This window comes from Cydia amplana, chromosome Z (assembly GCF_948474715.1).
Source record: "Cydia amplana chromosome Z, ilCydAmpl1.1, whole genome shotgun sequence".
Classification (NCBI taxonomy): Eukaryota; Metazoa; Arthropoda; class Insecta; order Lepidoptera; family Tortricidae; genus Cydia; species Cydia amplana.
This window is the reverse complement of record NC_086096.1, coordinates 2,151,938-2,173,652: the sequence shown is the minus strand read 5'-3', so window position 1 is coordinate 2,173,652 and position 21,715 is coordinate 2,151,938. Positions and strand designations below refer to the sequence as shown.

The 21,715-nt window shown below is 33.2% G+C and overlaps 1 protein-coding gene across 1 annotated transcript in view; it reads right to left on the bottom strand.

Moving 5' to 3' along the window:
* Positions 1-21,354, bottom strand: part of LOC134661721 (uncharacterized) — a 31,369-nt gene extending 10,015 nt beyond the window's left edge. The window contains exons 1-17 of the mRNA XM_063517898.1: positions 21,262-21,354; positions 20,971-21,054; positions 19,894-19,983; positions 19,181-19,193; positions 18,462-18,565; positions 17,238-17,478; positions 16,249-16,355; positions 15,833-15,918; positions 14,961-15,078; positions 14,094-14,132; positions 12,874-12,948; positions 11,350-11,484; positions 9,904-9,939; positions 9,256-9,306; positions 8,535-8,615; positions 7,779-7,943; positions 6,312-6,425 (exon numbers count right to left, since the gene is read on the bottom strand). Coding sequence (XP_063373968.1) covers positions 6,312-6,425; positions 7,779-7,943; positions 8,535-8,615; positions 9,256-9,306; positions 9,904-9,939; positions 11,350-11,484; positions 12,874-12,948; positions 14,094-14,132; positions 14,961-15,078; positions 15,833-15,918; positions 16,249-16,355; positions 17,238-17,478; positions 18,462-18,565; positions 19,181-19,193; positions 19,894-19,983; positions 20,971-21,054; positions 21,262-21,267 — 1,545 coding nt within the window. The 5' untranslated portion in view covers positions 21,268-21,354. The remainder of the gene's footprint in view (positions 1-6,311; positions 6,426-7,778; positions 7,944-8,534; positions 8,616-9,255; positions 9,307-9,903; positions 9,940-11,349; positions 11,485-12,873; positions 12,949-14,093; positions 14,133-14,960; positions 15,079-15,832; positions 15,919-16,248; positions 16,356-17,237; positions 17,479-18,461; positions 18,566-19,180; positions 19,194-19,893; positions 19,984-20,970; positions 21,055-21,261) is intronic.
* Between the last annotated feature and the right edge of the window lie 361 nt (positions 21,355-21,715).

Below are 21,715 nucleotides of genomic sequence, written 5' to 3'. Positions count from 1 at the left end.
GAGGGGTGAAATTCATTTTACTATCTATATACATTGTACTACATATAATATGACGTATAATATGACCAAATAAATGCCATTTAACCTTGTTACCACTAACTTATGTATCTACAATTACATCAATTAGTCATGACACGGCAGAGCACTGATAACAATACTGTAGTGTAGTACAATAATAAGGCTTTATTGTTGTCACTATGACTCTCACCGCATTCTGCTTAATCCTAAATATCCTAATACAATAGAAAATACCACGACCTTTAAACATTCGGTGCACTTGCGTTGTAGCGCGTGCCAACGGAGCGCAGCGTTTCGATTTAAATACGCATGTTGCTTCGCCTGTGTAGGTATATTTATTATCTTCATGTTATTAGGTACTAGGAAGTGCAAATAATTGACTTCATACATGAAAGATATTTTGCAGATTTTGTTCAATAGTCACCTTCAACAACACGAGAGTAATCTAGAGCAGAGTTGGGCAAAAAATAACTTGAATAAGAATAAGAATAAAAACAGAAATTTAATTCTTATTCCAATCGATTTGAATAAGAATAATTCTTGCACTCGTTATTTTAGAATAAAATGAAAGTGAATAAATCATGACACTTTTATTTTAAATGAAAAAGACAAAACGGAATATTTATTCCAGATGTAGGATTATACTAAATAACGTTTTATTCAATTAGAATGTTATTCTGAATTAATTTAACTTTTGTAGTTACATACTACTACTTTTAATTTTGTAAGTTTCTAAAATAAATATCACAAATAAAATAGATAAAACAAATAAAATAAATAAAATAAATAATATAAACAAAATAAACAAGATAAACAAAATAAATAAAATAAATAAATATAAACAAATTAACAAAATAAATAAAATAAATAAAATAAATAAAATAAATAAAATAAATAAAATAAATAAAATAAACAAAATAAACAAAATAAACAAAATAAACAAAATAAACAAAATAAACAAAATACACAAAATAAACAAAATAAACAAAATAACAATGTATCCAATAATGCGCCTATCTTTAGAATGTGTCGTTTATATAATCGTTTGGATATTGATTTAGATATTTTAGACATTTCTTTACCTAGGTTCAAAAATGTTTTGTTGTCCCAAAATTGTAAGTAAATACTTATTATTTTATCGTGTTAACTATTTATTGTACTATACTATATTCTTTTATTATCTTTAATAACAGAAGATTTTCTTAGTCAAGATTTGTATTTAGCTTAATAATTATTCCATGATAATGTTGTGTACAATTATAATCGTAATGTAAGTAATGTATAAGTTGCTTATGTGAGAAATATGTTACAATGTGCAGGCAAATAGCATTATGTTATTGTACCTATTTAAATAAAATAAAAATAAAATAAAATAAAATAAACAAAATAAACAAAATAAAGAAAATAAATAAAACAAATAAAATAAATAAAATAAATAAAATAAATAAAATAAATAAAATAAATAAAATAAATAAAATAAATAAAATAAATAAAATAAATAAAATAAATAAAATAAATAAAATAAATAAAATAAATAAAATAAATAAAATAAATAAAATAAATAAAATAAATAAAATAAATAAAATAAATAAAATAAATAAAATAAATAAAATAAATAAAATAAATAAAATAAATAAAATAAATAAAATAAATAAAATAAATAAAATAAATAAAATAAATAAAATAAATAAAATAAATAAAATAAATAAAATAAATAAAATAAATAAAATAAATAAAATAAATAAAATAAATAAAATAAATAAAATAAATAAAATAAATAAAATAAATAAAATAAATAAAATAAACAAAATAAATAAAATAAACAAAATAAACAAAACAAAGAAAATAAATAAAACAAATAAAATAAATAAAACAAATAAAATAAATAAAACAAATAAAATAAATAAAATAAATAAAATAAATAAAATAAATAAAATAAATAAAATAAATAAAATAAATAAAATAAATAAAATAAATAAAATAAATAAAATAAATAAAATAAATAAAATAAATAAAATAAATAAAATAAATAAAATAAATAAAATAAATAAAATAAATAAAATAAATAAAATAAATAAAATAAATAAAATAAATAAAATAAATAAAATAAATAAAATAAATAAAATAAATAAAATAAACAAAATAAATAAAATAAATAAAATAAATAAAATAAAGAAAATAAATAAAACAAATAAAATAAATAAAACAAATAAAATAAATAAAATAAATAAAATAAATAAAATAAATAAAATAAATAAAATAAATAAAATAAATAAAATAAATAAAATAAATAAAATAAATAAAATAAATAAAATAAATAAAATAAATAAAATAAATAAAATAAATAAAATAAATAAAATAAATAAAATAAATAAAATAAATAAAATAAATAAAATAAATAAAATAAATAAAATAAATAAAATAAATAAAATAAATAAAATAAATAAAATAAATAAAATAAATAAAATAAATAAAATAAATAAAATAAATAAAATAAATAAAATAAATAAAATAAATAAAATAAATAAAATAAATAAAATAAATAAAATAAATAAAATAAATAAAATAAATAAAATAAATAAAATAAATAAAATAAATAAAATAAATAAAATAAATAAAATAAATAAAATAAACAAAATAAATAAAATAAACAAAATAAACAAAACAAAGAAAATAAACAAAACAAATAAAATAAATAAAACAAATAAAATAAATAAAACAAATAAAATAAATAAAATAAATAAAATAAATAAAATAAATAAAATAAATAAAATAAATAAAATAAATAAAATAAATAAAATAAATAAAATAAATAAAATAAATAAAATAAATAAAATAAATAAAATAAATAAAATAAATAAAATAAATAAAATAAACAAAATAAACAAAATACACAAAATAAACAAAATAAACAAAATAACAATGTATCCAATAATGCGCCTATCTTTAGAATGTGTCGTTTATATAATCGTTTGGATATTGATTTAGATATTTTAGACATTTCTTTACCTAGGTTCAAAAATGTTTTGTTGTCCCAAAATTGTAAGTAAATACTTATTATTTTATCGTGTTAACTATTTATTGTACTATACTATATTCTTTTATTATCTTTAATAACAGAAGATTTTCTTAGTCAAGATTTGTATTTAGCTTAATAATTATTCCATGATAATGTTGTGTACAATTATAATCGTAATGTAAGTAATGTATAAGTTGCTTATGTGAGAAATATGTTACAATGTGCAGGCAAATAGCATTATGTTATTGTACCTATTTAAATAAAATAAAAATAAAATAAAATAAAATAAACAAAATAAACAAAATAAAGAAAATAAATAAAACAAATAAAATAAATAAAATAAATAAAATAAATAAAATAAATAAAATAAATAAAATAAATAAAATAAATAAAATAAATAAAATAAATAAAATAAATAAAATAAATAAAATAAATAAAATAAATAAAATAAATAAAATAAATAAAATAAATAAAATAAATAAAATAAATAAAATAAATAAAATAAATAAAATAAATAAAATAAATAAAATAAATAAAATAAATAAAATAAATAAAATAAATAAAATAAATAAAATAAATAAAATAAATAAAATAAATAAAATAAATAAAATAAATAAAATAAATAAAATAAATAAAATAAATAAAATAAATAAAATAAATAAAATAAATAAAATAAATAAAATAAATAAAATAAATAAAATAAATAAAATAAATAAAATAAATAAAATAAATAAAATAAATAAAATAAATAAAATAAATAAAATAAATAAAATAAATAAAATAAATAAAATAAATAAAATAAATAAAATAAATAAAATAAATAAAATAAATAAAATAAATAAAATAAATAAAATAAATAAAACAAATAAAATAAATAAAACAAATAAAATAAATAAAATAAATAAAATAAATAAAATAAATAAAATAAATAAAATAAATAAAATAAATAAAATAAATAAAATAAATAAAATAAATAAAATAAATAAAATAAATAAAATAAATAAAATAAATAAAATAAATAAAATAAATAAAATAAATAAAATAAATAAAATAAATAAAATAAATAAAATAAATAAAATAAATAAAATAAATAAAATAAATAAAATAAATAAAATAAATAAAATAAATAAAATAAATAAAATAAACAAAATAAACAAAATACACAAAATAAACAAAATAAACAAAATAACAATGTATCCAATAATGCGCCTATCTTTAGAATGTGTCGTTTATATAATCGTTTGGATATTGATTTAGATATTTTAGACATTTCTTTACCTAGGTTCAAAAATGTTTTGTTGTCCCAAAATTGTAAGTAAATACTTATTATTTTATCGTGTTAACTATTTATTGTACTATACTATATTCTTTTATTATCTTTAATAACAGAATTGTATTTAGCTTAATAATTATTCCATGATAATGTTGTGTACAATTATAATCGTAATGTAAGTAATGTATAAGTTGCTTATGTGAGAAATATGTTACAATGTGCAGGCAAATAGCATTATGTTATTGTACCTATTTAAATAAAATAAAAATAAAATAAAATAAAATAAACAAAATAAACAAAATAAAGAAAATAAATAAAACAAATAAAATAAATAAAATAAATAAAATAAATAAAATAAATAAAATAAATAAAATAAATAAAATAAATAAAATAAATAAAATAAATAAAATAAATAAAATAAATAAAATAAATAAAATAAATAAAATAAATAAAATAAATAAAATAAATAAAATAAATAAAATAAATAAAATAAATAAAATAAATAAAATAAATAAAATAAATAAAATAAATAAAATAAATAAAATAAATAAAATAAATAAAATAAATAAAATAAATAAAATAAATAAAATAAATAAAATAAATAAAATAAATAAAATAAATAAAATAAATAAAATAAATAAAATAAATAAAATAAATAAAATAAATAAAATAAATAAAATAAATAAAATAAATAAAATAAATAAAATAAATAAAATAAATAAAATAAATAAAATAAATAAAATAAATAAAATAAATAAAATAAATAAAATAAATAAAATAAATAAAATAAATAAAATAAATAAAATAAATAAAATAAATAAAATAAATAAAATAAATAAAATAAATAAAATAAATAAAATAAATAAAATAAATAAAATAAATAAAATAAATAAAATAAATAAAATAAATAAAATAAATAAAATAAACAAAATAAATAAAATAAACAAAATAAACAAAACAAAGAAAATAAATAAAACAAATAAAATAAATAAAACAAATAAAATAAATAAAACAAATAAAATAAATAAAATAAATAAAATAAATAAAATAAATAAAATAAATAAAATAAATAAAATAAATAAAATAAATAAAATAAATAAAATAAATAAAATAAATAAAATAAATAAAATAAATAAAATAAATAAAATAAATAAAATAAATAAAATAAATAAAATAAATAAAATAAATAAAATAAATAAAATAAATAAAATAAATAAAATAAATAAAATAAATAAAATAAATAAAATAAATAAAATAAATAAAATAAATAAAATAAATAAAATAAATAAAATAAATAAAATAAATAAAATAAATAAAATAAATAAAATAAATAAAATAAATAAAATAAATAAAATATATAAAATAAATAAAATATATAAAAAAAAATCAAAATAAATTATAAAAATAAAATTAACAAAATTAATAACAAATAAAATAAATGAAATAAGTAAAATAAACAAAATAAAAAAATAGACAAAATAAGTAAAATAAACAAAAGCTTTAAAATAAGCAAAATTAAAAAAAAAATACAAAAATAACAAAATAAACTATTAGTTCTATTAATAAATTAACTTTTTCTTTTAGTAGGTATTTGACTGACGGCACATCACTAAATACGAATGTAGCAAACCAATAAGCAACCGATAATAAAGGTTACCATAACTGAATAAAAACCGGTTAAAAACCCCTAACAAAAACCCTAACGCGATGGGGTTTTGAGATTAACTCGGTTAAAGGTTAAGGTTACCGTTTCAATAAGCTTACCGTTACAATCAGGTAACAGTATGATAGGGTTACCGAATGATACGGTAACCGAATTGATTGGGTTACCGAATGGATAGGATTAAGCGTAAAGAGGGGTTTTCCGGTCCTTGAATACGACGCGAGGAGACCGCATTGCCTGTCGAGGCACGCTACGTCTACACCGGCCGTTTTGTGCGCGAGGTAATTGCCTCGCGCGTATGCTCGCTCAGTGTGGACCCGGCAGTTGATAGTACTTGCCTTCACACGATAGTCCTGAAGCTGTTTCTCCATCTCCGTTATCAGGGCGACTTGCTGGTCAATCTCACCATTTGCCTCGCGGAGCAGATACCTGAGGTGCGACACGTTCACTTCCTGGGGAAAAATAGAGCGGCTAATACTATAAAGTTGCAATAACACATATTAATAGTCATTGTGTCTATGATTTTGATACCATTTTTTGTACAGATCATCTATAATAAGTATAGCCTGACCAATAATATATGATAATTGTCAAGAGGGCGCTGTTATTCTCATGTATAGGGTGACAATTCAGTGTAGTATGAAAAAATTAGTTCCAATGAAATTCCGCAACATGGCGCACCCTCAATAGATCCTGGTTCACCTATACCTATATGGTACCTACACAGTGGACAGTAAAAAAAATCTTATTTTTATTCTTATTCTCAAAAGTTAAAATATTTTTTAGATAATATGTTAGTTACACAAATCACTTATTAATGAAATTTAAATAAAATATGCAGTCACGATTTTAAATGGACATTAACTTTTGCGTTTGCTGTTTATGGCCCTGACTGAACACATATTTTATCTTACATCCATCAAGTTGAGTAATTAACATATAAAAAATAATTTTTAGCTTTCGAGTTCGTTTTTAAACTGCAGTTTTTAAATTATATTTAATGTATTTCCACTATTTTTTTAGCCTACGTGCGTGTTCCACTACTGGGCAAAGGGTTCTCCTCTCCCTTTCCAATCCTCCCTCTGCTGAGCATACCGCTATCTCTTTCTAGATGTGCCACGAATACTCTGGGGATGCCAGCTAGTGGCTATTTTTGGCCATCTGTCATCATTTATCCGGCAGACATGCCATGTCCAGCCCAGTCCCACTTTAACCAGGCGCTTTTCGTCCCAAATTATTATATTAGTAGTATTAGTACCTACCAGACATAGAAGTTTTTGTGGCAATATAAACCGATTGGCACAATGATTTTTCTTTTATTTTGGCACTGTAGGTACACTACAGTTTACGTTTTAATTTTTAAGTACCTACTAAATATATGTAGTAAAGAAATCATGTACCGCCATTGTAATTGATATGCATTCTTGAAATTTCTCGGTAACTTACCTAAAGCAAGTAAAATTTAATCTATGACTTATCGATAACAGATTTATCGATGTTTCATTTTCTCAAACACTCGTTTTTGCCACAAAAACTTCTATGTCTGATTAGGTAGTACCACAGGGCGGACACCCACACATCCAAAATCATTTGCGTTTATATGTGTGCACGGCACGTCTGTACACTCGTCATTGTGTATGTATCGGTAAGTCGCTTTACTGAGAGTACGCCAGAAGTCCGCCAGATTCATGTCGCGGGGCGAGGTAATGCGAGTCGGGGCGGGGCGGTGCGTGGCCGTTCTGTATGATAATACTATTACTTATTCTGTGGTAGTCTGGTAGTACTAAACCGGCTAAATTACTTACGGTCTCAAAGGCCTTCTCCGCCGGTCCCTGCATGTTGGTCTTAGGTCTCAGACCTTCAAATTTCATCTCCAGCTGCCTCAGTTTATCTTTAGCCTCGCGGGCGATGCACCGCTCCTTCTCCGCCTCATCCTTCCGCGTTAGCACCTCGGAGCGGAGCAGTGTGCACTGGAACAGAAATATTTACACGAGCGCTGTGTCATAAATATGTAAACAGTTTGAAATGTTTGCAGAACGATTATCGTTGTCATTAGAAAAAGTCTGGATGCAAACCATCCGTAAATATAGAACTAGTTATTTTGTCACAAACACAATATATATTTTTCCCGTACCAGGATTAGAACCCGGGAGCTTCTGCCTCGTCGGCAGAGTCACTGCGGACTTATAGGCTAGGCTAGATAGGTTTTATTATAGTTAACACATTCATTGCCACCCAGCCAAACAAGACATCCGCGCCAGGCCACAAAAATTTATTCATTTATATAAAGATGTAGTACCACGATCCCATCGGGTCGTCCGGCCTGGGAACGAAATCATAACATACCCGATAGCCGGGTTTACGGCACTGAATGTGTTATGGCTCCTCTACACGATGGCCCAGCGCCGGCCACTCCAAGGGACGTATTTATGCGTTAGAGGGAGCAAGTGATATTGCTATCTCATTCTACCGCATGGCTGCGTCCCTTGGAGTGGCCGGCGCTGGCCCATCGTGTAGAGGAGCCATTAAATAATGTTGTGTAACGGCAACGGCATACTTACCTCTGCTATGTAGTACTTGCATTCATCTTCAGTCTTTTGAAACTTCTCTTTGAGTTGCTTAAGTTCTTTTTCTGCCGGTGTCTGCAAAAAAAAAACATTTTGATTTATTTTTAATAGTAGTGACTATTATTATTGGTCAGTCATTCAAAATGTGTCATCAGTCCATAAATTGCCGCGAATGTGATAAATTGTATACGAGTAAGTGTCATTACACGCAACTGCATTTTGTTTTAAAAAAAATGATCAAAATAATAGTTTAAATTAAAAACGTGAACATGGCATTTTAATAGTGACAAATTGTTTTACTTTTATTTGGATACAATGTTCAAAATGGCTGACAAAGTGACTTGAGTCCTTTCGAGTCACGGCAGGGGGCTTGAGCCCTTTTGAGTCACGGCAGGGGACTTGAGTCCTTTTGAGTGACGAAACTGATCCTTTCGGGCATTCTCGGCTCCGTGTGGCTCAGCATTGCTCCGAGAAATTATAAATAAATAAAATAAATAAATAAAAATTATTTATAAGGGTTAATACGTTTATTTTAAATACAGTCAAATACCCAAGGGCGTAGCGAGCAAGGGGGTGGCGAGTTCATAGGCCTGGGGGGATAGAGGCCACAGAGGGGCATGCATTGTATGTAAAATTTGAGCTCCATGGGGGTACCCCCCTGCCTGTACCTCCCTACGCCCATGAAAATACCCTGAGGTATAAAATGAGGGCTCACCGGTGCTGCATCTGGGTTGCAGGAGGCGGGACACGGAGGGCATTTGTGGCACTGTGAAGAATTCAATAACATTAAAACAAAAACATTTATATGTCGCAGCGTGCCTCCAGAAGGACATATTGCAGCGTTACAGTACAGTTCATAGTTTTAGACGCCTGTATAAAATCGATTAGCAATGTTTAGCTACGTATTACTTGGTTGTAACGGAATAATAGTTGCGTTGAGAGTAACGCCATCTTTTGGCGTATTGTTGAACTTAGATGACAGGTAGAAGGCTTTGGAACGTCAAGTAGTTTAACTTGGGTGAAGGTAGGTACGAGGGGTGGCATTTTTGTTGTTTTGGTTGGTAGACGGGTCGGGCAAGTTTTGCCAACTTGACTTGGAGGCGGGAGCGGTTACGCTCCGCGGGCAGAATGGATCGGACCGAGCTAGAGATCGGACGTTAGCCAACCTCGTGCCTAATTCGCCACGTTCCTGAAGGCTTATACCTGAAGGATTATTCTGAAACATACTATTTTAGCTGTGAAGTAATACATCGAGGTACTACGCCCACCCGCCATCGCTCATGCATCCGTCATATAAATTTCCTTGCTATTATTCTAGTTTGATATTTTTGAAACGAATACTAAAGTGAGTGTCCATACTTACATCACGTTGCGTTGGTGGCATTGGTGGCATACCCGCCTGCAGACAAAAAGTAGTATTATACACAATAGCTTAGTGGGTTTCCATTAGAAAAGGGTCCTTTGCACATAAAGAGTGCGTAGCCAACGTGAAATCGTTTAACGCTTCGTAGCGAACGAAACGCAACTGTCACTGTCGCACTTAAAATGGAAGAGTGATAGAGATGACTACGATACGCTACGGAGCGTTATCGAAGAGCACGTTGGCAACGCGGTCAGTTGTCTGATAGAAAACCACATTTGTTTTACACGAGCTCAAAGTTATTGTTTAACACATCGTTCTAATATTGCGAGCGATATTAGAACGAATAATATAAAATAAAATAGTAGAGCCACGAGCGTACCGAGTGGTTCGAAAATGGAATCTATAGCGTTGCGACTCGCAACTTGCGAGGGTTTCCAGGCACGAGGGTTAACCTCTCGCATGACGGAACGTGGATCTATGTATGTAGTAAGTAGGTATTGAATTCTAATTAGGTAAATTACACCACACCAACGCGAGCAAAATACTAACCGTAATACATTACAAATCAAATCCAAATGGACACTATAAAATAGACCTCAGCCCTGTTTATCAAAAGCTTGTAACTTGTAATCCAAGTGGAAGTCCCTTTCTAAGGCCGCGGGTTTACACTTCTAAGTTTTACTCACGTATAAGTAACTTACGCGAGTATAATAACTTATGGGGAATTTGCAAATGTAAACACCCTAGTCAGTAGCTTATCATTAATTTCTTCCTATAGTTACGGTAGTTGTAAAAATTATAAGTGTAAACTGCCTTGAGGTTAGTGTTGTGAATAGGTAACGCTCATTTCGAGGCTTAAAGACTCGAACCCTTACGACTCTCGAGGCTTAACGCCTCAAAGGCGGCAAAGACGATTTCTTACATCCATACGCGTAAAATAAATAAATACAATTCTCCAATATAGTCGAGTCTTCAAGACTTACGAGTCTTGAGGGCTCGAGTCTTTAAGCCTAAAAATAAGCGTTATTCACAACACTGCTTGAGGTTGCTCACGGAAGCATTTCTCGACTTAGTTTATATTGAATTGGATCGATAAGTAAAGTTACTTACGTTGGTCCTTGCTATGAAATTGTTTCAGCAAACAAGAGTCTGGTTGCCATATGAGGCGGAAAAGCGAATTATTTCTTTTGAATCATGATATGTAGGTATGTTTAATTCTAGAGATAGTTCGAAAAGTGTACAATGTGTGTAATACAAGTGTACTAATTTTATGATACTGACTACATATGTATTAACAATATAAGTGTCTTGGCTGTAGCTGTAAACTTATACTTAGTGTTTGCCTGAATAAAGAATAACAAAAGCTGTCAAAACGGGACTTCCACTTGTATTACAAGTTACAAGCTTTTGATGAACGGGGCACTCATTTGGAACGGTGGCACTCGCCTGCGGTTCATAGCAAATGTTGACCCCGCCGCCGCCCGCACAAGGCCTGCCGCCGCAGAGGTCACCAGCGTGTTTGGTGGTCGCCATCTCTTGTACCACCCGCACTTGCTCCTCTAACTCGCTTAGCTGTTTAACCTGTTAAAAAAAGAAAGTGTTTGAAAGACAATTAGATTTGATAAATATTTTTTTTTACATTCCTATCGGTAGGTATAAAACATTGGCAACATTTTACCATAAACAAAAGTCATACAGCTGCTTCAGTTTGACTTTTCATTAATTCCGGTCTGTCTGAAAAACGACTACCTTTTTTTCCCGACACTAACCTACGTTGTCGTAGCCATCGCCTCCTAGATAATGGAACTTTCACACGACTGCAACACTGCACACCGTACTCTCCAATTGTCGGGTCCCGGAGACTCCTCAATAATTTTTTTTTGCTCCTGACTGCGACTTGTTTGCCAATCAAAGTCATAAACTTTTTAAAGGTTGTTTACGTTTTTGCGAATCAATCATAGGTAGCTTATTAATTACTGTCATATTTATCTTATAATTTTATTACCTATAGCTTTATTATTACCAGGGATGTTGCGAACATCCGCATCCGCATCCGCAACCGCGGAACATCCGCATTATTTTCAACATCAGCATCTGCATCCGCATCCGCATAAAATCGATGCGGAGCTTATGCGGATGCGGATGTCGAACAAGTCGGTACAGGAACGTCTTAGCGGCGGCGTAAGTGCTAGGTAATTTCGTCATTACCTATAACGAAATCGTCTAGATCCAGAAAAGTCGGCGAAGTTACTGTTTATTAAATATAACGCACCTATATTCTTGCTCAAATACTAAACGTTTGGTTTTTTTTAATAAAAAAAAATGCTAAAAATGTAATATTTGACGTTTTTCTAAGTACTTAATCTTGACATCCGCATCCGCATCCGCGGATGTGAGTCTTTAAAAATCCGCATCCGCATCCGCATACGCGGATGTCAAAAAATCTGCATCCGCAACATCCCTGATTATTACTTACTGAATTCTATAGCGCGTTGGCGTTAGCTGTAATAATGCTGTAAAATTTTATTTCAATAAATATCAATAAGTCTTATAATAAATCGCGGCCATACTGTCTATGATTGGAGAAAAAAAAATTGTTATAGCTGGTCAAGCAAATCTTGTCAGTAAAAAAAGGCGCGAAATTCAAATTTTCTATGACGATATCCCTTCGCGCCTACATTTTTCAAATTTGCCGCCTTTTTCTACTGACAAGATCTGCATGACCAGCTATAATTATGTTGAAACCAATTGCAGCATCTTTCATTAAACACGCCGCAAACATGTTTATTAATTAAATACATAGTGTTGGTAATAAAAACCCGATTCTTGTGGTACTGTCGCCATCAGATATATCGGAGCGGCCAAGGTGTTCACAATATCTGAACAAGCACTCTAATGTCTTGTCAATAGAGGCGTGCTCAGATATTTGTGAGCACCTTGGCCGCTCCGATATATAGTTTAAAAACTAACTAGTTCGTTGTAATTCTCTGCCGGTTCGCCGCTGGCCGTGTTATCCTGAACGTCCTGTTCTGGTTCCTGTAGTTGCTACGACAAATAGGTATGTACCTACAGTCAGCAGCAGAAGTTGCTAAGCGGGCGAGGTGTTCAAAATTAACTTGACGCGCCCTATTCTCTTAACAATAAAGTCGCGCCAAGATCATTTTGAACACCTGACTGCTGACTGGACTTATCAAGGTCAGACTCAAAATTGTATCGTTCCTGTAGACATAGGTACCCAAAAGTTAAGGGCTGTAAAGATTAATTTTCTTATTTAACCCTTATCCATGGTACTCACTGACATTTGGATAAGTATGATCAGATCATACAGTACATGCCCACAACCTGTTATCTATTGTCCACAGGAGAGAAAACTTGTGTATTCATCGAAACTGTAAAGTTTAAGATTCTATTTAACTTGCAATGTATCTATGTTTGTACGGGTCAAATCTTGCAAGTTAATTTTGACCCACTTCCCGGATTCCAATTAAGCTGAAAATTTGCATACATAATTTTTTTTTTCGATGTGGCGCGCGCACAGCTCTTGTGAGCAAGGACCCCGCTAAGGATACGGGCGAGCCTTGCTCATATGCATATCTGTCGCCAGTTTTCCCTTAGTCGCCTTATACGACACCCACGGGACGAGATAGGGTGGTGCTATTCTTTTCTGATGCCGGCACCACACGGCACACATAAAATAATTATGTTTGTTGGGTGACAATGCAATATTATGGTACCATAGAGAGAGATTATGTGCGCAAACGCGATTTGCGCACTAACGGACTGGGCTATAACCGCGAAAATCCAGGTTCGCAAATTGCGAGCTTTTTCTCTGTCACTCTAATTACGCCTTCATTGGAGTAAAAGAGAAAGATCCCCGCAATTTGCGAATTTCGGTTTTGGCGGTAGCCCCTGGTTCACTTCGTAGTGCCCGTCTTTACGTAGTAGGTAGGTAATAATAAAAATATATAAGTGTAAGGCCTGAGTGGACGCTCGAAGCGGAGCGTTCGGCGGGGCGTGCAGCGTGGCGTCGGGCTCACAAGTGATTTGAGCAGCGTGCACTAAGGCCGCTCCTATACGCTTGCATTTGTTTAACATGCACGCCGCACGCCCCGCCTCGCTGCACGCCCAACTTGAGCGTCCACTCAGGCCTTACACTAAGTAGGTCAATGATACTCGTAATATACTGTTACCTGAGGTATCTCAGAATTGGATTGAGCACTAACTGCAGCCTGCAATGGAAAATTTACAAATCATTTACGTACTCTCAGATTTACTAAAAAAAAAAGAGTTATAAAGACACTCTTTGTGTATGGTACAGTATAGTCCTTTCATAAAGATTAACAAACATAAATCTGAGTAAAAATAAGTTTTAACAAAAATAAAGAACCTACTTTACAAATCAATACAAAATGCTATCATTTCGTCTTCATCAGCAGTTCCACTTTACCTAATTCTGCTTTCGGAGATCAAATGCACAAATAAGAAAAAAAGAACTAAAATCACTATAGCTGTTCCTACAGTATTTGAAGAGTCCCCTTAACTTCACCAGGATATCATCCAGATCCTGAGCCTTAGCACCAACTGTGAAATAGACCTTTTCAACCAAAAACTTTTTTTTTTTTTTCAAAATTAGTCTAGCGCCGTCTTCGAAAAATCTAGGCCGAGAACTCCCTTGAAATATTGACGTTTAAAAATATACCTGCACCGAGCATTGTTCCCAAAATTACAAAAATAATAAGTAAAAAAGTCCAAATTTTTCAAGTACTTATAAAAAAGTCGAGAGACGATCTACTCTTGTAATAAACTTACGAGAATAAGCCGTAGAAATCAATGTTCTAAATGCAAAATTTTTGAAGTTCAAAAAAGTTCCATATATCGGGGCGACCAAGGTGCTCACAAATATCTACACGCCCTCAAACTCAAACTCAAAATATATCTACTTTATTCATGTAGGCCTAGCAACAAGCCCCTATTGTCAAGGCGCTAAAATGCCTGTTAATATATTTTTGAATACCTTGGCCGCTCCGATATATCTGACGGCGGCTGTACACAGGTACCTGCAACCTAGCATTGTCCCTGGCCAACAATTTCAGTTCCGCTTGCAGCCGTGCCGCCTGCGCTCGCGCCGTCTCCAACCTCTGTTCTTTCACCATCAACTCCTTATACAGAATGTACCTGCAACACTCATATGTTACTCTGTGTACTCACCTATGTCTGATGTCTGCTACTCTGCTGCTAGGTTTGTTATCCTTCCGAATGTAACCGTTGTTAATACGAGTTGTTTTTAGTAACTGCTAGAATTTTTGGATCCTTTCATGACTTTAGATCTGTTGAAAATTATGTAAAGTTCCCTCGACAGGTTTTTCGATTTTGCTGCTATGCTATATCCCTTATGATGTTACTATGTTTTCCGGGTAGACATTTGTTATTTTTTTTTTCTAGATTTCTCTGCGTGAAATGTTAGCGACGTGACTTTAAACCATTATCCGTAATTTTGCAGTTTTTCTGTTTATAATTATTTATTATTTCATTGTAAACAAGCCGTGGATGTGATGGATGTCAGTTAGACAGTTACAGTTGAGTTTTTCAGTGTGGCTATGGGGTGACGTTGACAGCTTTTAGTACCTAAGCGCTAAGGTTTATTTATGATATGTCGTGAATAATATTAAAAAGGTTAGATGACTGTCTGTACTTAATAAAATAAATTTAACTCTTATTTTCACCTTTAACGGTTAACGATTTGAAATTACGTTCAATATGGTGTATGTACAATAAACTAGCATTAAATCATAATCACATCAAACATTATGTGAATTTTATATTAGGGAAAAAATGGAAAATATTAAGCTACTGGCAGGACATTATGTGAACCCAGTGTCAGTGTCAGTGTGATGTCAGTGTAGTGTGTGTAGCTAGTGCATCTACTGACCTTTTGACGTCAAGATCTGCATTGTCAGCGGCCAATCGTTCCTGCATGTCCAGACTCTCACTGAGGCGGCGCGAGAGCTCCAACTCCTGCACATATAATAATGTAAGGACAATGTCGAAAAGACCGTCTACCAGGTAAGACCGTCTACAAGCTCTTTCATCGCTTCTAACTCTTGTACACAGACTTCACTTACAGAAGGTCGGTAGAGCAGAAGGAGCGAAGCGACTTTTGTTACAGGGATCACAGAGGTCTATAAAAGAGAGAACCCTTATCTTTTGAGCGTTGGCGTCTAGTCAGCGCTATGGGAAATGTTTTCGCTGCGCAGTTGCGCCAACGTTGCGTCGAGCAGCAGCCACAACGCTCGGGAGACGCTAGTGTGGGATCTAAAAGGTACTAGGGCTGTATAAGGTACATACGGACTTGCTTCTCAAAGAGCCGGGGCCGCAAGACGGCGGAGGCTTCATCGCTGGCGCTAGCAGAGCGCTTGGAGGGACCATACGGAGCTCGTGGACCAATGGTGGTTCTAGCAGAAAAAAATAATCTCATAATCAGGCAAAAAAACTTATTACATCGCATGTGCTATCCAAATACACCTGGGATTTGGGATATTCTTGCCCAGAAGTTGGTAAAAGTGACATACCTACGTGCACCACCCGTGCCCACGACGATCAGGAGTTCTTGACACACCATTAGGGGCCCATTTCTCAAAAGCTTGTAACTTGTAATACAAGCGGATGTCACTTTTTGACAGCTGTTGTTAGAAAGGGACTTCCACTTGTATTACAAGTAACAAGCTTTTGAGAAACGGGCCCTAAGTCTCCTAGATCAGGATTGCTAAGACACCAGTTCACTGATGTTCTGAAGCTTAGCGCCACTTGCACCATCCCACCGGTTAAACTTAACCCAGTGTCAAATTCTACTGGTAACCATGGTAACCTGGAATAGGTTTAACCGGTTAACCCCGGGTTAGTGGGGTGGTGCAAGTGGCGCTTAGCGACTCTTCTTTGAAGCAGCAAGCTCTTTGAAGCTTCATGCAAGTGTGGTTCAGCCACTAGGTCTAAGACCGCCTCACCCACAGTCGTGTTCTCAAGTCATAATTTTTTCATAATACGTTCGGTAAATTATGTACCATCACGCTCCGCAATTGTTGAGCAATTTAGGGTCCTAGCTAAATTGATTGATTCATACTTACGCTATGGATATTTTAATTTAGCTAGACCTAAATGGCTTAATAATCACGGAGCATGACTGTACATGAGTGTACATATATAAAAGAAGAGCCAAATTAATATTCCATAATCTAATAGTCTTTCTAACCACTTTCTAATTTGAAATCTATAATCCACAGAAATTTTGTATTTCGCTTTTGGTCGGAAGTTAGTAAAAGCAAGTAAAAGTCACATACCATAAGCATCTCCTGGTTGATACCCTTCCGGGCACGGGCACTGCCGGTGTCGGTCAAAGTCTGGACTCCTAGGACGGTTAGGGCTTCTAGCCACTCGATCAGGACTCCGAGAGGCCGGGTCACTGTTGGTATGAAGCTCAGCGGCCCTTCTTTGAAGCCTCTCGGCTTCGCGTAAGAGTTGTGCGGCCCGGGCTGTCGCTGCGCGGACTTCTTCGGCGCCCCAAGTGCCTGATAGAGCTTTCTGTGGAAGTGTAATAAAAATTTCAGTTTTTACAGTACAGAAGATTCACTCTCTAACAAAACGCGTCTGTTACGATTACGACAAATATGACCGCTAGGTGGCACAAGCGCCACGCGCGGTCTATGGCTAGCCACCAATATTGGTGTGGGACGGATGTCTACAAGTACATCCGTCCCACACCAATATTACTAACCAATAGTACTTGTTGCGACGCGACGAAATCGCGGAGTAAGCCACGCCTGTCTAAATACAAATGTGCTACTGTGAGAACATATACTACCTTCTTACAGGTCGACTGAAGTCATGTGTATCAATGAAACACAGAATTTGTTCTGAAAGGAACAATTTAGATTGATCTATCGACTGATAACTCCGTGATAAACAGAGAAACAGTGACGGTGGCTCTGACAAGGGCAGTTACTGTTCATCATGATATCAGCCTTATATCGCCCACTGCTGAGCATAAGCCTCTCTTCGATCACGCCACCTATCCCAGTCCTGAGCCAATCCCATCCAGAAGTGACCCGCAATCTTCCGAATGTCGTCCGCCTAACGAGCCAACGGACGCCAGGCACTCCTTTCGTCTGAAAGCGGCCATACCATTTTGGCTCTCCTGACACCCTGACCTGCTATCACTCTGCCTGGCAACATGTCCCGCCCAGACCAGCTATGATGGTCGTATTTTTATCACCTGTCATGCCATGCGTCACTTTCGCGCTTACATATGTAAGCGCGAAATATAGCACACATGTAACACATATGTGTTAGAACGTGACAGCCATGGTGACAAATGATAAAGAGTCGGCCATCTCTCCATTTAAGTTTGGTAACGACGTATATATCCGTTGCCACTTCCTGTTGCCACTAAAAAATTTAGTTTTATATTATCCTGAAAAGGACAGTTTGTACATCTGGTGCCTGCAGAATCCAACTGTCATAGACAACAGTCTTAAGTTACCCGGCCGGCAATAGAAGTTGGAAACCTGGTGTAAATCCGCAAGGTGTTTCTTCACGTCCCGCAGCGCATGCGTGCCGCGTCGCATCTCCGTACGCCACGCTGCATTCGGCTCGGCGTCGCCAGAAGATTCTAGAATACGCAAATAAGTGTAAGGCCTGAGTGAACGCTCGAGTTGGGCGTGCAGCGGGGCGGGGCGTGCGGCGTGCATGTTAAATAAATGCAAACGTATAGTAGCGGCCTTAGTGCACGCTACTCAAATTACCTGTGAGCCCGACGCCACGCTGCACGCCCCACCGAACGCTCCGCTTCGAACGTCCACTCAGGCCTTACACGACAAAACATAAAAAAATACTTACAAAGTTGTCAATTCACAGAATAGTATCGAAATCGAACTTAGTTTAATATTATTTTAACTTATTTCAGCCTCAGACAGCTCAATGGGTGTCTATTGTTTCCCAAAAAGTTTTAAGTCATAAGTTTGTATTGTTTGTCCGCATTTTCGTTAGTCATTATTTTATTTGGTTCAGAAACGCGTAACTTTTCAGGATTGCCATAAAACAAACCTAACCTACCCTATAGCATAGGATAACCTTACGAAAATCCTGAAAAGTTAACGGTTTCAGTTTTAGGATAAGTATGACAAACAATACATTATGACTTAAAACTTTTTGTGAAACAAAGGCCAGTTCAATAGACTGCGGATGGTGGACTATTGAGAGGATATTTTTTACTGGAGATACTCACGTGGAGATTGGTTCTGGAACAAGAAAATATTGCGTTACTATTGTAAAATAAATCAAAATATTATAACTTCAACTTCTATGCACTGGGGCAAGAGCTTACAATCAAAGATTTTTTGCGACTCTCTTATAAAAGAAAGGTATTTAAACGTATAGTTTGTCAAAGGACTGTCTCATTTCAAACATAGACAGAGAGAATCATACTATCTTTGTCTTACACTAGTACTAGCACCCAAAAGAAAAGGATGAGTACCTATAATTTTCCTGGTTCTTACTGACTGACAAATTGGTTTGTGTAAGCAACTATATCTTTAGAATCTAGAAACGGCGAAAATATGCGATGCCTCTAAGAGAATTCCGGTACTTTCCAAAGCGTCGAAGAAGTTTCTTCTCGAAGCCAAATGCAGCTTACAGCGTGGGCCAGCCTGGGTACAGTCAGCAGCAATAGTTGCTATGCGGACGAGGTGTTCAAAATAATCTTGACGCGACTTTATTGTTAAGAGAATAAGAGCGCGTCAAGGTAATTATGAACGCCTTGCCCGTTTAGCAACTTCTGCTGCTGACTGTACAAGTATGAGGTGCCCGCCAAAAATGGAGCTTTAATTAAGGTCATTTCCATATGTCCATAATTTTTATTATCGATTTAAAATCCTACAAACTCGTGGTGGATGAGTCTGCCTATTGTTTTTTTAATAGATCTAAATATTTGAAGCAAACCTTATATACTTTACGAGGGCGTTGCTCGCCGCCATCCTTAACGCCCTTCGTTACTCCTGAACGCTTGACATTCACACTTGACGGGCGTAACTGTAACAGTGAACACGAAACCAAAGTTTTAAGATTATATTCATGACACTAAAAGACCAGGCGGCCTAGCCAAGGTGACCAATCGCTATCGCTTCGACATCGAAGGGCTTTGTGTATCTCTATCCCTCTAACATATTAGTGTGACAGTGACAGTTGCGTTTCGTTCGCTACGGAGCGTTAGCGATTGGCATGTTGTCTACGAGGCCTGTCCGCCCTCGGAATATCCAACTGGCGTGAAGTGGCGCAGAATAGGGCAGAGTGGCGCTCTCTTGTGTCAGAGGCCAAGATCCTTTTTGGGTCACTGAGTCAGTGAAGTAAATTAAGTATACATCACACTTATTGCTCATTAAAAGGTGTATGTCTTATATCCATGCATCAATAGCTCGCACTACTATGAAAGAGTGATATAGACGCATTTGCACTCCTTAACACTGAGTCACCGACTTTAGTTTTCCTAATAGGTATTTAGCCTTTTTGTATCGTAAATACCCGCATACTTAGCTTTTTCGGTCACGTCTCAAGGCGATACAATGGCTCCATAGAGCTAGTGGTGCAGAGTAGAGCAAACGGAACAAGACCGCGTAAACCACCTATGCAATGGACTGACCAAATCAAATTTGCCATGCAAGGACCCCTGAACAATTGCCAGAATGACCTCGAATCGCGGAAAATGGTGAGAAATCGTACGGCAAGCAACATCTGTGCCTGATGTCAGCAGTTGACCACGACACTCTGTAGGCCTAGCGCATGATTGACGCGACAGTATCGCGCGGCGACATAGACTACCCGTCTTTTTCTATGTTAATAAAAGAGGGACGGGTAGTCTATCTCGCCGCGAGATACTGTCGCGCCAATCACGTGCTAGCCCGGCTGCAAAGAGTTTCGACAAAGAAGAGCCATGTCATATTCAGTTAATGGCCAAACTTAAACCCTATAGCAACGAGATAAAGTCCACCCATGATCAGCTACGTTGCAGTTAGTACTTACAAGTTTAGTCTCCGAGGTAGCATGGTCAGTTACAGGAATGCGGGGGGAAGGAACAGTGGGGTCGCTGGCTGTAGCACACACTTTCTGTAAAGGATTACCTTGACTACTTATACATAAATAAATATTAGGGGACATCAGCAACCTAGCCTAGCCCCAAACCAAAGATAATTTGAAACACTATTCTGTTTGCTCAAACTAAGCAAACAAACACAAAGGTGATAAAAGTATGATAGGTATATATTATTGGTCGGTAAAATAATTTGGATCATGATTTAATGAAATAGTTCTCACCTTCATTCCTGTAAAACTTGGAAGAATCAACACGAGACGAAATTAATAGCCGAATTACGTAAATAAAGCTTTTATCAAATAAAATGTCAAATGGCGGGTGATTGATGTCAATAACACTGTCAAATAAGGTTTCAATTAAATAAACGGCGCGAGCCGCGCGTTTAGGGAAATGAATTGGAGATTCACTTAGGGTTGCCAGATGGTCGGGATTTGGCGGGATTCTCCCGATCTTTAGCATGTGTTCCCGATTCCCGACAAAGTGGAAATTGTCCCGAAAAACAGCTGCACGTTATAAAACAATAATTTCAAGTTCCGAACTGTCGTCAAGCGAGCGAGCGACCCGTGTCTAGCGCGTCAGCGTTATAAAAACGTCTATGTGCAGAGCAGCTGACGTAGTGCCAATAATGTAAAATATCGTTGTTTTTAATACAATTACTTTAATTTGAATGTTTTT